Source organism: Megalopta genalis, chromosome 1 (genome assembly GCF_051020955.1).
Source record: "Megalopta genalis isolate 19385.01 chromosome 1, iyMegGena1_principal, whole genome shotgun sequence".
Taxonomy (NCBI): Eukaryota; Metazoa; Arthropoda; class Insecta; order Hymenoptera; family Halictidae; genus Megalopta; species Megalopta genalis.
The window spans coordinates 2,451,452-2,466,180 of record NC_135013.1 but is presented as its reverse complement, the minus strand read 5'-3'; the positions used below and the strand labels follow the sequence as shown (position 1 = coordinate 2,466,180).

Below are 14,729 nucleotides of genomic sequence, written 5' to 3'. Positions count from 1 at the left end.
TTACTTGCGTAAAAATAATGTTCAAACATATTATTTTAGACAGTGCCTTACTTCGAATAACAAAATTGCATTGGAATCATTTCCCTTTTTTTCTGTACATGCTGAAATTATTTTCGAAATATAAACAACAATGTTTAAAATATTTCTTGTAAATGAAATAACTTGTAATTCAGACTTGAAATCGGGATTGGAGAAATCCTCGAACCATTTCAAATTTAACAATCTTCCTGACAGATTAAGAAAATCTTCCTTTACCTACAATTACTTTCGAACAATTTTTAAAAATTGTTTTCTGAAAAAGCATCTATCGTCTACTTATGATACTTAATGGTTCCGCGAGCTCCAATCTGATTTAAGAGTGAGAAGATTGTACGTACTGTACTTTATATCGAATGAGGAAACGCGGAACATTGAACCGGATAGATGAAAATGTCATCACCGACTGGTAGAGTTTCCTGTGCGGATAGTATCGAAGATAGCTTTCGGTGGGTGGTGTTTGGCCCGTTTTATCTAGCGAATTTCATGGTCGACGTGTGCACTCGACGACGTAAAAATGTGGAAAAATGAACCGTGTTCATGTTAAATTATGAAAGCGAATCTATTGATCGAGAGAGCGTGCAGCGAGGAATATTACGGCGTGATAGCGCAAAGATCCTAACCTTGTTTAAAAATGAAGTCGGGCACCATGGACAAACACAGAGGCTCGACACTTTTGAAACCGGAAGAAAACGAGCAAGTCTTGCAATTAATAGGAAATCGGTGCCAGGTGAGACATGTCTCCGAAAAATTCTGATTACTGAAACTGTCACTGAAACCTACCGATTTTGACCTAAATTTTGTTGATCGACGAGCACGGATGAACACGTACTGTCATTTCAATTTTGAATTATTTTAACGAGAACTTCTGGCATTATTAACAATACGGGAAAGCTTCAATACGCGCTTGTTACGATTTAGTCAATATTTCCATAAAAATTTTATTGGAAACATGATACCAGGGGACTTTTCTCCAACAACATATTTAATGCTCTAAAAAGGGATAGATTGAAACTAGAACTATGGAATTAGTCATCTTATGTAGGAATATATATTTGCAGTCATAAATGGTCAGAACTTTATTCGTGTGATCAATGATGTATGACTGTAGAAACAGTATGTACAGAATTATCTGACACGTTCATTTGATTGAATAACTTTGAACAAATATTTACCCATTTAAGGGGAAATATTGTCATATTTTATAATTACAAGTCTCGTATCATTGAAGTTTATAATTTACATTCATATTTTGTACATAGTATCGCATGCGTATTATTTTCTGATGCCATCATGTTTTTAAAATGGTTTATTAGTCATAAGCGAATTGTATGACATCAGAAGATTCATAGTTATGTAGGAATTTACCATTAACTGATTGGATTGTCTTCTTGAATAAAATTTTGTGATGCATATATTATTTTATCATTGTCAATGAGATTAATGTTTTATCTGCATGATAAATACCTGCAAATAAAGTATTAAGAAGATTTTAATGAAGAAAATTTCTGACTTTTATCATTTTTTGTAGTGTTTAGCAGCAGGAGTTATTCAATTATATTTGACTGAACCACCTTTACATAAAGAATGGATAAAGAAAACTACAGGTATTATAACGCTGATAAGAGATAATCCTAGACGTAGTTTCTTTCTCCGTTTATATTGTCTGCAAAGGAGAGCAATGATATGGGAACATGAAGTGTACAATGCAATGGACTATAAAGCACCATTGATTTATTTCCATACATTTGAAGCTGAAGATTATATGGCTGCTTTTAATTTTGCTAGTGAAACGGATGCTTTAACATTAAGGTAAGATGAATAAAATTTCACAATAAGAATTACTGCTTGGTTTTGAAAATCGTGTAGATAAGAAAAGAAGGTAATCATTATTTGCTTTCAGAAATATTCTTCTTGATAAATTGAATGCTAAACGTCACAAGAAACAGCAAAGACGGTCTAAAATGGAAATAGAAGTTCAGCATGGTGGGACATTACCATGGAGAAATCAAAGCAGTACATCGCCTGTTGCATTTACCACTGGTTCGACCTCCAATTTAGCGAATGGAACTCCAACCACGATTGGTGTAAATAGAAGTACATCAACTAGTTCCATGTACAAGCCTAAGAAGAAAAAACGAGATAAAGCTAAGCGAAGATTAACGAAAGACGATATAGGTCCACCATCCAATTTTAGGTTTGGAGTTGAACAGAATAGTTAAATGATACAGCTTTATGTTTTGTTGTCGACAAATGTTCTGACATTTTTTTATATTTGCAGACATGTAACACACCTGCAACTCAATGCTAATAACAAGAGCGATCAAGTCGATCCACACTTAAAAATGTTCCTCGATAAAGTAGGCGTGTCGGATGATCAATTTAGAAATCAGTCTACACGTGATTTTATTTATGAATTTATTGAAAAGAATGGAGGCATGAGTGCCATTCGAGCAGATATTTCAACACCTAATGTACAGCAGCACTTACAACAACAGCAACAACAACAACAGCAGCAACAACCGCCTCCTCCGGTAGCCCCTCAAAGACAGGAATTCCCGCCGCCAGTTCCTGCACGACTAGTACCTGTTCGTATACAATTGGTGATTTTATCATTGTCCAGGGAAAACAAATTTTTTAAATATTTAATAACTTTCCAGCATCAGACGAAAAGCGCTCCGTCACTACCTCCAAGTCGAATACATGCACCTTCAACGCCGCCGAGTGCACCATCCAGTGCGCCGCCAGTGCATAGAATACCAGTACGACCACCACCTCCTACTATTACGGCGGCACCAGCATTGCCACCACCTCCACCACCACCTCCACCAGTTCCAGTTCCACCATCCAGAACTAATTCGAGTGCGCCTGTTCCCCCTCCACCACCACTGCCTAATTTAGTGATCACTGAGGAAGAAACTATTAATACAAGTGCTACAAATAATAATAATAATAATAACAATACTAGTAGTAATAATAATAATGAAGAAAACGCTGACCTCAGGTCAATGCTCATGGAATCAATTAGAAGTGGCACTACCCTTCGAGTTAGTATTTCGATACATAGTAATTTGATAAGTTGAAACGTTTTTAAAACTCTATTGTTATACTTTAACGTAAATTTGTCTTGCAGAAAGTTGAAAAAACCGAATCAAAACAACCTTCGCCACCCTCGGGCTCCAGAAATGCATTATTGGAACAAATTCGTCAGGGAATTGAGTTGAGGCCTGTTGCAATTGAAGTAAAGTCTAAATCCACTCCGATGTACCAAGGAGGACTAGCTAGTGCTTTGTCAAGAGCTCTTGCTGAGCGATCAAGTGCAATCCATAGTGAAAGTGATGATTCGACTAGTGAAACCAGTGATGAGGATGAGTGGGAAGATTAACTCAGGTTCAATTATCTACGAGTATTTCTTTATTTCTCTTATTTGAAATCTGCACTTTTCTCACAAAAATCTTTTTCAGATGGAATATACAACTTGAGGAATACAATAATGTACCACTGTGATAAATCTGCTATTGATAAACATTTAAACAGATTAGCTACTGTAAATGTATAATGTAACGATTTTGAATTTGATATCCAAAGAAGAATGAAAATCATATATGAATGTTCCAAAAAATGGAATCAGTTAAATGTGTTATCAGAAAGTAAGGCACAATCACGTGGATAGGGCAGGTAAGGGCAGAATAAAGGTTCTGGTATTGTTTTAAAAACATAGCAACATATAATTATCAAAGCAGGTATACCGTACAATGGAAACAATGCTACCAGCACAATAGGTATACAGTATAACATACAGTGTGTACACGCTTCAGCGATACAGTCAATTATCTCCATTATTTTACACGGTAATTAATTGTATTGCTTGAGCACTGGCACACCGTATATAAGTAATGGTTTCTTATATGACATTATTTATTTAACTGGAAGAAACGATATTTGCCAAATAAAATGAATATTAGAAAGATATCTATTCTAGTTGTTTTAATGAGCATTGTAGGAGATACAGTGATTAAAACTACTAAATAAGTTATAGGTAATGTTACTGTATATGTATACCGCAGATACGAAAATCGTGAATTTCGTGCCGATTCACTGAAATCTAACGATCGCTTTGTATCTCAATACTTCGGGACTGTACTTTTGCCCTAGTTTGCCCTGCCCAAATCGTGCAACTCAAAGTATGCGTAATATTAAGTTAGCAATGACTTTCGTGCGACACGCACTTTTACGATGGAACAAATGTAAACGTACAGGTATATAATAATTCCAAATTAATTGGAATAGCCCTATCAGTTGTAATAGAAGCGAAGAAAAAAAAGAGTATTAGAAATATTATTAGATTCCTTTCCAGTTTAATACTCTATGAAGTTGCAATGATTTTGATAAATGAGCTACACATGTAAAAGAGATATCTACATCGAACAAAAAATTCTAATTCTTAGAAGCTATATTTAACATCTCCAGAGACATATGTATATGTATAATACGTACATATGCCTATATATGTATGTATATATACATATACGTACGTGTATATTATCTATCGCATATACTATTGTACAGTTCAATTTTTAACAATCAAACTAAAAGGTTCATTGTAACGTTTCTTGCGTCAGGGACACAAGGTCGATTTTTTCTAACCGGCGTCCAAAAAAGAAAGAAAAAAAAAAGAAATGAATAGGAAACCGAAGATTGTCGAGATATCATAAAAGTATAATGTAAGTTCTAGGTAAATTCGACGGTGTGCGGAAATTTTTATCCTAGAAAACTCGGGGCCCCAGCACCGATTGTTGTCTCGTTTATCGGCACAGAGATTGCTTTGGAAGGGATATCGAAATTACGGCTTTATATCTAGTCGTTTATGAAGCCAAAGCAGGTACCCTGAATGGACGTAAAAGACGTATTACCCCCGAGTATTCTCATGGTGTCTGTTAAACGATCCAACGAATCATGGGTACGGAATTTTTTGACGTTTTTCTTTTTTCTTTTTTTTTTTTTTTTTTTTTGAACTCTACATCTGTCTCTCTACTTTAATTTATTACTGTTGATTTGGACGCAATAACGGTAGAGGAGAGGAGAGCAAACAAAGCAAAGCAAAGGAGGAAACGCCACAAAGTGTACCATAGTACTATCGTTGTATACGTTACGGTAACTTCTCGTCGTCGAGCATAATTTGGAAAGAAAAAAGAAACGAGGAGGAAAGTTGAAGAAGGAAACGGCACATTAAAAAACGACTCTTAGATATCCTACTGAAGTACGCGTAAGATTACGAATTAACGATTGTAGTAAGAACTGTATATTTTCACGTGTGTGATATAGGTGAGACGAAGAGATCGCGGACCTTGAAAACGCGAAAATAAAAGACATTATCCACCGGAGGTAACGAGAAAGAGAGATAGATAAAGGCGTAACGTAGAGTTACGCCGATATGAAAGAAAAATCCTAGTCACACCAGCAGAAAAGAAAAATGAACAAAAAGAAGTGAAAAAAAAGAATAGAAACAAACATGTTAATTATTAGTTATTGTATTTTATTATATTCTATAACGCAATATTATCTAACGTGAACCATTCGTTGCCCGAAAAGAAAAAAAAAACTACTAATCTCGGTTGAGATGAAGATCGATACGTTACGGAGGGATATTTGTTCGGCCGCCTCGAATCTTTCTTCACGGCGTGTGAACGTGAGACGTGTATTAAAGACAGGGGGAAGAACTATGAAACTGTTTGTTGAACTATAAATAAAGAGAATGTAGCGGGGAATGTTTAACGATGACTTGTTATAAAAAAAAAATGGAAAAAAAAGAAATGGAACTAATAATATATCCGAGAACTCGAGGAGACAAGCGAGAAAATATAATGCGATATTTAAGGATGCATTATTACGATATTGTTGCATTTAAGAGAAAGGGGAATGAGTTGTAACACTGCTCAACAAATTTTAACTTTTTCTCGGATTATTTTTGCTTGCCGAGCAAGCGTTTCCAGTAGATTTACGCGAGCCGAATGCGAATCTGTAAATTTGTCGAGGAAACCTTTTTTTCTTTTTCTCTTTTTTTTTTTTTTTAAAGACATCTTGTGCTTCAGCTATCCGTAGATTGAATGTTCGTTTTATCACGTGGAGCGAATCGTCTCTCCGACGTAAATTAGTTTTAGAAACAAATTGAAAGATATTCGCAAAAATTGGCACGGTTTTTTAGGTGCCTTTTCCATTTTAATCGCGAATTTGGAACAGCGTTTTTACGCGTTCGTAACGTAATATTAACCCTTTGCAGTCGAAGCTATTTGAATTCGAAATCCAAATAAAATAAAACTGTTACAAGATATAACTATATTATTATAAGATTATAAATATGTGGAAAACTTTGCTGGTTTCTCTGGTACTGACACAGAAAGACTGACTCGTCAAACTAAAATTCGTTCCGAACCTACGGTTAAATTAATAAATTTATATTAATAATTAACACTATGCCGTCCGCAGATCTTAGATATGATTCTTTTGTTTGACGCCGACATAATAGCTTGGAAATTTTAGATTTTAAAAAAAATTTCGAAGATGGCAGTAATATAAATTCCTAAAATTAAGATAAGTCGTCCAAGAATTTTCGTACTTAATTCTTAGTCAAATAAGCACAATGCTATAGTTAGTTTGCCGCCTTTTAACACCCAAGAAATATAGTTCAAATGTTATTTCAGTTTTTTAAAATGGCACCAAAGTGGTACCACCGGCATACAACAGATAGTTTTTACATGGCACCAGCGTGGTGCCAACGGACGGCATAGTGTTAATAAATTAATAAAAAAAAAAAACGGTAAAAAGATTTAGGCGGCTATTTGCCGACACTCGTCCGCAACGGTAAAAAGACTTGGGCGGCTATTTGCAGACACTCGTCCGCAAAGGGTTAATAGCTTCTTTTACATATAAACGAGTCTGATGCTCTTAGAATGATTTTGAAATATAGTATAGCAATTTTTAGTGGCGCCTCAGAGTCGCCACTCGAGTGCAAAGGGTTAAACTGTACCGTCTTAGTCGGGAGAGTTTATAGAATATTAATGAGCAAGTTAGAGGTGTGTAACTATTGCTGTCGAAAGCACAGGACGTCTTCGAAGGGTTGAAACGTTTAGCGTTTTTCCGCGGAACCGGTGTTCCCGGTGAAACCAGCACGCGAGAATTTGAACGCACGATTTACAGGCATAGTTTACGACGAAGCAAACCTGTCGGAAACGTTTGCTCGTAGTTAAGAATGGAAATGCGTGTTGAATAGTGTTATGGACGTGTATTTTTGGTCCGGACCACTTCGGAGCGCGTACCGCGCGAACGATTCGCGCGCACATTCTTTCGTCTCGTTTGTAGAAACGCGGGCATGTTGCGAGTCCCCGTTCGGCTTGTACCTACCTACAGTGGCTACCGAGTATGAGAAGCTACAAACGAGACAAAGAGATAGAGACGATGCAAAGAAAGAGAGAAACTAATTTACTTCAATACGCAAAACTTCATTTTACCGTATTAATTCTCTTATTTATATTATACCCAAGAGCTAGACTTACGTTACAGATAATTTTGTAGCGAGAATTTTGTCGACTAACGAGATACAGTAATGTCTCCCTTACTGACGCTCAGATTGTCCACTAAAATGGACAATTTGGGAAGAGAGGTGATACGATTATTACGAGCCTCGCGGCTCGTTTTTATAATTGTGGACAATTTATAACTATAACAATAAACCGCAAAGCTCGAACAATCGTATCTCCTCTACCCAAATTGTCCATTTTTGTGCGCAATCTGGGCGTCAATTGGAGAGACATTACTGTACTATTTCATTTTCTTTGATTTTTTTTCTTGTTATCGAGGAGAGAACGTACAGAAAGCCCGCTTCTGTAGAAGTACTGCACACCACTGGCAGAAAATATTACATCAAAAGTTCCAAAAGAATGATTTGAGCCGATATTCAAAACGAGAACTAGTATTGTGTGTATGTGTGTGTGTTAGATAATTAGATAATGTATATAGATAGATTGTACGATTAGGTGAATACGATAGAGATCATCGAAGATCATCAAAATAATGCACGTCGGATCGACAAGAGAAACACGACGACGACGATTCGATCGCAGTGACATTTTTAGCATTCGTAAAAGAAAAAAATCAAACACGATTCACGCTCGTACTATAGTATTTTCTCTAGGTGTAAAATTTTCACCGGTACGGTATTTCCCGTCGATATCAACGAGAGAATAATTTAACCGTGATCGACTCGAACGACAGATGTTCGCATTTTGTTTCGATCGTAATACTTTTTGCCAGGGGTGTAACGTAACTTGTGTTATTGTGTGTACATAGATCCGACGAGAGGTACGCCGAGCACATGCGTTAAAGTAATGTTTTAGATTATTTATTTAACGATCAGCTTTTATGTATCGCGGAAGAATTGGATTACGTGACTTAGATCGATCGGACGAAATATTTTTGCTACGATCGAGGAACGAACGGAATGCGTAGCCGTGGAGCTGAACCGGGATCTACGAGCTTACCTCTGTACGTGAAATGACCAAAAAAAAAAGAAAAACAAACGAAAGGAAAAAAGAACAATACAGAAACGAAGCAACGGAAGCAAACACATATCAGAATCGTAGGAATAGCAAAAAAGCAACGAGAATGTCGCCTGTATTTGAATCTGCAATTCGAGAACGAACGTGAGGGACAACCGAATATTTTGTAAAAGACAATGGAAATGGGTCTTGAAGTAATAAAACGTTACAACATCCCAAAGTGATCATGCCGCACCAATCGAAGACCAACTTTCTACCATTTTGGAAAATCTCGTCGCGACTAATAAAATAATTAAAGGATCGCTAAATTGTAACCCCAAGATTGTCGACCTTCGAATGCACGTAACTCCGTGTAAAAAAACATCTTACAACTTTCTGCCTGCGCTCGTTACAAAAAGGGTAAAAATTCTCCAAGTTCAAAAGCGAGTATTCGCGAATCTTTGCGCCACGTGGTTACGGTGCATCGAAGCGCAACAATTCCTCTCGGTCATAATTCAATAATAATCTACGTTTCGAGACCGAAACGATCTTCTTGTAAGCGCTAATTCGTCATTAAGAAACGCGCACACTTAGTTTCCCTCGGTCCGGAAGAACGGTACGCGCGACAGCGTTGACAACTTAAATAATTTATTGATTTATACATTGCTATACATATTGTTCGCAAAGAGAACTTACGCATTTTAACGATACATACATATACATATGTGTGTGGTAACGGCTGAAACACGTTCGATCGTTCAGACGGGAATTTTTCACCCTAATTGCGCGGCAATCTTGCAACGTTGCGAAGCTAGTGTACAAATCTATGTTGCACCGTCTGCCCCGTGTATCTTATCGCGGATAATAATCTCGTACAGAAACAAAAGAACATCGTTTTGTCATTACTATCATGATCATGATAATAACAAATACTTAGGGATACAGAGAGTGAGAGAGAGAGAGAGAGAGAGCGCTAATTCGTGCAGATTTTTCACGCGATCGTCGGTGTTCATCGATCGAACATTGAAAATCCATACGGGCGTCGATTGTATCCATTGTTTACGTCGTTGTATCCAACGGCTGCACGGAAATGCTGAACGACGCGATGAAAACATTGATGATCGTTATGAGGAAAACTCCGATCACGACGTAATTGTTGATCTTCTGGGCGGTGAGGGAGTTCGATTTCCCCTTGATGTCGTAACGGCCCTTGAACACCAGACTGATACCCACGGCGATCTGTTCGAAAAAAAAAACGATCATCGTTATTCATTGCACCAGCGGCTGTTGACCCTCCGGCGCACGGGTCCGCGGGAACCGCGAAGAAAATTCCCACGGATTCCTGTTCTTCTCTTTTTGTTTTTTCTTTTCTTTTTTTTTCACTCGCGACAGAGTTTCACGCACAACGTTGTTTCACGGAAAAACCACCGATTTGCATTGTTAGGAGGGAGAGACACGAACGAGAGAATTCGGTGCACCGGAGGGTCGATCCGGCAACGAGCATCGTTTCCGTCGTCTTCGTCGTCGTCGTTTCTGCACGCGAGAACTACGAAGATGATGCTTCGAAAATAGAGCGCGCAAACCGAAAGGAAAAGTTTCGAGATGCTCGATCGGAGAACCGCGTTCTCAGCCACGCGGCTCGATGTAACACGAAATTACACGAAATGTACGCGCCGAGTTGGCATTTTTTCGATCGCGAAGAAACGTCGAGAGAAAAAAAGAAGAAGAAAAGATGTCAGTCGGATCGGTTGGATGGTTTTTCAATTATTTTCGTTCCGCCAGTAAATAAAGAGCTGTTTCTTTCGCGGGTCCAAAACGCTTTGATATTCATTCCAGCGACACCTGTTGACACCCGTTTTCCTCCTTCACCGTTTAACCCATTGACTGCCACGCAAATTTAGCGCGCCTTGCTCTGGGTGCCACGGTTTTATCTTAAAGATAACACAAAGTTTTACGAAATATAATAATATTAAGTTACTGATATAATACTGCAATGGCACTTACAGTATTTTTTTTATCGATGATCAATATGTTCTCTACACTATACATGGTGTCCCAAAAATGTCTCGCAATCCGAAAGTAGGGGATTCCTGAGGTCATTTGAAGCAACTTTTTCCTTAGCGAAAATGCGATCCGCGGCTTCGTTTACGAGTTATTAACGAAAAACAGTGACCAATCAGAGGCGGGAGCTCGGCTGGCGCGTGGCGACCGAGCCAACGAGCACTCGAAGGTCCAATTCCGCTTATTGGCTCGGCTTTCACTCGAAATTGAAACGGGGGAAACCGAGGGGTTCCTAAGGTTCCTCGGGTGATTCGAAGCAACTTTTTCCTTAGCGCAAATGCAATTCGCGGCTTCGTTCACGATTTATCAACGAAAAACGCTTGACCAATGTGACACGAGCTTCGCTGGCGCGAGGGCCAGTTCCGCTGGCGGAGCCGAGCACCGACCGCTCGCTGGCTCGGCCGCCGCGCGCCAGCTGATCTCGTCTCTCATTGGTCACTGCTTTTTCGTTAATAACTCGTGAACGAAGCCTCGGAGAAAATTTTCGCAAAGGAAAAAGTGGCTTCAAATGACCCCAGGAACATCTCATTTCCGGATTGCGAGACATTTTCGGGGCACCCTGTATACATTTTTCATTCATCCTTTCTAATAGTTCCTAACTCGAACAACCATTTGTAGCCAATCTAAACTTGCAGCACCCACTACGAGATATCTCCTAGTTGGCAGTCAATGGGTTAACCTATTCTCCATTAACTTAGTCTCGGATCCGACGCATTGTTTTCGAGCCGTGGCCGTCCGACTTCAACTTACGAAATTCCGTTCGAACGTTTGGAACGTGAGAAATGCAAATGGCCATCGGCGGAGACTCACCTGCAGGGCCAGGCTGATGATGATCAGCGTCAGTATGAGCACGAAGGTGCTGCTCTTCTGCTGATACTCCAACAGGTATCTCAGCTGATTCGCGTTCGCGGTGATCAGAGCAACATCCATCATCCCCTGGGCCACCGTCTTCTTCGCCGCGAAATTGTTCTGCTGTTTGTATTCCCGCTTCTTGTCGGTGGTGTCGACGATCACCGACGGATCCTTGATCACCACCTCCTCGACAGCGTCCATTTCGGCGTCCTTCTCCGCGACGTCCACCTTGTCCTTGTCCTCGCCCATGCTCTCCACTTTCTCCATTTTGCCTTTCTCATCCATAGCGTCCATTATTCGTCTTCTTGGCTGCTGTCATCAAACACGCCGATCAGCAAGATCACGCGCGTCCTGTGCTTCCGGACGCGACTCGTCGCACCAGTTCACGTAAACAGCTACTGAGACGGAATGAACGCAGGCGGTCCGAACTGCGTCTGTAACATTCAATCACGATTAGAGACGATCGTTATCGCTGGTGACGCGTTATCAGGACTGTTCGAACGACAAAGGGTATTGTGGCAATCGGTTGCAACGGGATCCGCGAAGGCTGCCGCTCGGCAAGGAAGCCGAGCGCTACCGTAACGGGAGCCGTGAGTCTAGCTTTTGACAAAAGGCATTGTCGTAGCCGGACACCTGATCCGAAGCTACGTGACCCTCTGAGCAATTCCGATTTCTGGAAAGAACGCGTCCGCGTGTTCAGCCGCGACGAAAGGTGGACGACAAAAAACATTGCTCCGGAAAGACGACTGCGACCGACGGAAGCCGTTAGACTTATCGTTTATCATTTAGATCGCCCGGAAACCGCGGCCTATTTGTCGCGGCTCGATCGCTGAAACATATTTGCACCGGAGCACCCGCATTGATGTTCTCTTTACTTTCGTTATATGCTCTGTTTGCTTCGTAATTTCATGCACGATGTGTGTTAAATAATTAATTAAATAGTTGTTTGGTTGAGCAATGATTTGGTTATCCATAGTTGGTTGATTATATTATTTATAGCTCGTGAACATTATTCAAGACGGGAACGAATAATTGCGCATTTCCTGTATTTTTGCGATCGATGCACGAAATATTTATTTCGCGTAAAGATCGACCGTCTAACGATACAGCGCAGAGTTTGAGACAACGAGGAGGCTTCTGTTTAGGGTCGGATTCAAGATAAACGAACGTAGTACGGAACATCGTAAAATTACGACAAGTATGTAGCCGTCGAGATAATCGTGTTCGTTCCCATAAGCAATTGATAATTGAAAGCACTTTTATTTTGATTAGAAAGCATATAATAAATAAGTATATAAATAAATATATAAATAAATGTATACAAATATATATATAAATATAAATAAATGTATATAAATATATATAAATATAAATAAATGTATACAAATATATATATATATATAAATATAAATAAATGTATATAAATATATATAAATATAAATAAATGTGTATAAATATAAATAAATATATAAATAAATATATAAATATTACTTTACGGCACCTATATGTACATATATTGTACACAAAGCGAAAGAAGCGTCACTTACAATAGTTCCCAATAAATCACTGTGTCCGGTCCAATGATCAGCACAATAGGGTGTGCAGGCGGTTCGATGCTCGTTTGTCGCTTCGAATCGAAATCGAGATCCTGCCAGCCGGGTCGCTGTCCAACGAAACAATAACGACGACTCGGCACGGTGTCGTATTATTTGGAAAGAGAGCGAGACGCGATGCGGTTAACGAAACCACAAGTGACGCACACGACCGAAAGGAAGTGTCTAAGGACAGCAGCGTACACACAGCCTCTATCAATCAAAACAACGACCGATCCTGTTCGTATGCGCCGTTCGTATTTGTTCGTCGTCGAATGATAAATAAAAACAAACAAACAAAAAAATCAGAGATATCTACTGGAAAATTGGAAAAGCGACGATAAGGTCTAATTGTTCATACGGTTATTTTTAGAACGAGCAACGCAATCCGTGAATCAATCCGTTTCAGATCCGTTGCTCATCTACGACACCGACTTCGATTCGTTGCTATTGATTAATATATTGCGAAATTGACTAATCGGATTGCGATTATTGATAAACAATCGTGACTCATGCACTCGTCTGCAATTTATCTATCCGTTAGCGATGGACAATCGCAAAGCGATCTTTGCATCTTTAATCCCCTCCGGACGCAGAGACAGGCACGTGATAGAGCGTTTAATACGAATCTTACACGTTTCCCAGGCTGCAAAGTCACCAAATTCTCTCTTTTCAAATAGCCCAAAATATCAAATTTGTTTCCGTCGGTATAGCAATTTGGGGTTTCATTCGCTCGTGTTCATTTCGTCCAAGCATGCAACGCGTCGCTTTATCTGACAGCGACGCGAGATTTCGTTGACCAACGCCAATGAACTCGCCAATGTTTCGTCACGAACGTTTCAGACCCTGCGTGGCGATTCGCGCGAAGTGGAAAATCCGGGTGATGTTGACGCGTTGGGGATCTACAGTGACTCGCATTAATATTCGGACAGCATATTGTTAGAAGAATTTTATTGTTTAAGATAGTATCATTGAATCGATTGTTCTCTCATATAGTAAAGCACTACTTAAAGTAGAAACATAAATTTTGTTTATTTGTTCCACATGGTTTTTTTGTATAATAAGCGATAAACAAGATTGTGACAAAATTCTACGTCGCAAAAATATTCGGACAGCGAATTAATTACATTAATTTTATATAAAATGAAAATCTTTTCAAACATGTTATCATAATATTAATATTTTGTCGGTTGACCCTTTTGTTTTATTGCTTCATGTAATCGCTTGGGCATGTTACAGATGACTTTATTTAAATAATCCGGCGATCGAGGAGAAGGATGCAGTACTTTTGGACAATTGTTTAATAAATGTTCCTGTACAATTCTGGCCTTGTGTTTAGGATCACTGTCCTCATAAAACTTAAAACTGTACGTATACCCATATTTATAGCACTTGTAATTAAATTTTTTTTTTTAAATGTCCAAATACTTCATTTTGTCCATATCATCGATAGAAACTAGTTCACCTACACCTATAAACGAGATCCCACTATAATTCTGTAACCCCACGCTATTACACTTCTACCACCGTGTTTCACTGTCGGTCTTAAATTTGAAATGTTTAATTCTATATTTACTTTACGCCACGCCATTGCTTTATTATATGAGAAAACAATTGATTCAATAATACTATGTTAAACAATAAAAAGGAGCAA

The 14,729-nt window shown here is 38.9% G+C and overlaps 2 protein-coding genes across 3 annotated transcripts; one reads left to right on the top strand and one right to left on the bottom strand.

Moving 5' to 3' along the window:
• The first annotated feature begins 436 nt into the window (after positions 1-436).
• LOC117223625 (uncharacterized) lies at positions 437-10,386 on the top strand. 2 transcript variants are annotated; one of them, XR_013032710.1, is made up of 8 exons: positions 437-766; positions 1,568-1,848; positions 1,940-2,233; positions 2,318-2,624; positions 2,697-3,083; positions 3,170-3,426; positions 3,501-4,996; positions 5,111-8,815. XR_013032710.1 is itself a non-coding variant. In XM_076518823.1 (7 exons), exons 1-6 carry the CDS (start codon positions 671-673, stop codon positions 3,419-3,421), a joined length of 1,617 nt encoding a protein of 538 aa, XP_076374938.1. In that variant the 5' UTR covers positions 437-670; the 3' UTR covers positions 3,422-3,426; positions 3,501-10,386. The 2 variants fall into 2 exon arrangements, 1 of the variants encoding a protein (XP_076374938.1); XM_076518823.1 differs by having other exon boundaries at positions 3,501-10,386.
• Positions 9,202-13,318, bottom strand: LOC117223597 (ninjurin-A). The gene is made up of 3 exons (XM_033475967.2): positions 13,031-13,318; positions 11,442-11,917; positions 9,202-9,809 (listed from the first exon to the last, which is right to left on the bottom strand). Exons 2-3 carry the CDS (start codon positions 11,775-11,777, stop codon positions 9,630-9,632), a joined length of 516 nt encoding a protein of 171 aa, XP_033331858.2. The 5' UTR covers positions 11,778-11,917; positions 13,031-13,318; the 3' UTR covers positions 9,202-9,629.
• Between the last annotated feature and the right edge of the window lie 1,411 nt (positions 13,319-14,729).

What these genes read in the sequence shown, in the direction of transcription:
- LOC117223625 (XM_076518823.1), top strand. Translation starts at nt 671, where the DNA reads ATGAAGTCGGGCACCATGGACAAACACAGAGGCTCGACACTTTTGAAA. An exon ending in ACGGATGCTTTAACATTAAG is followed by an intron (nt 1,849 to 1,939) that starts GTAAGATGAATA and finishes ATTTGCTTTCAG; the next exon opens with AAATATTCTTCTTGATAAAT. An exon ending in GGTCCACCATCCAATTTTAG is followed by an intron (nt 2,234 to 2,317) that starts GTTTGGAGTTGA and finishes TTATATTTGCAG; the next exon opens with ACATGTAACACACCTGCAAC.
- LOC117223597 (XM_033475967.2), bottom strand. Translation starts at nt 11,777, where the DNA reads ATGGACGCTATGGATGAGAAAGGCAAAATGGAGAAAGTGGAGAGCATG. An exon ending in TCATCAGCCTGGCCCTGCAG is followed by an intron (nt 9,810 to 11,441) that starts GTGAGTCTCCGC and finishes TTTTTCGAACAG; the next exon opens with ATCGCCGTGGGTATCAGTCT.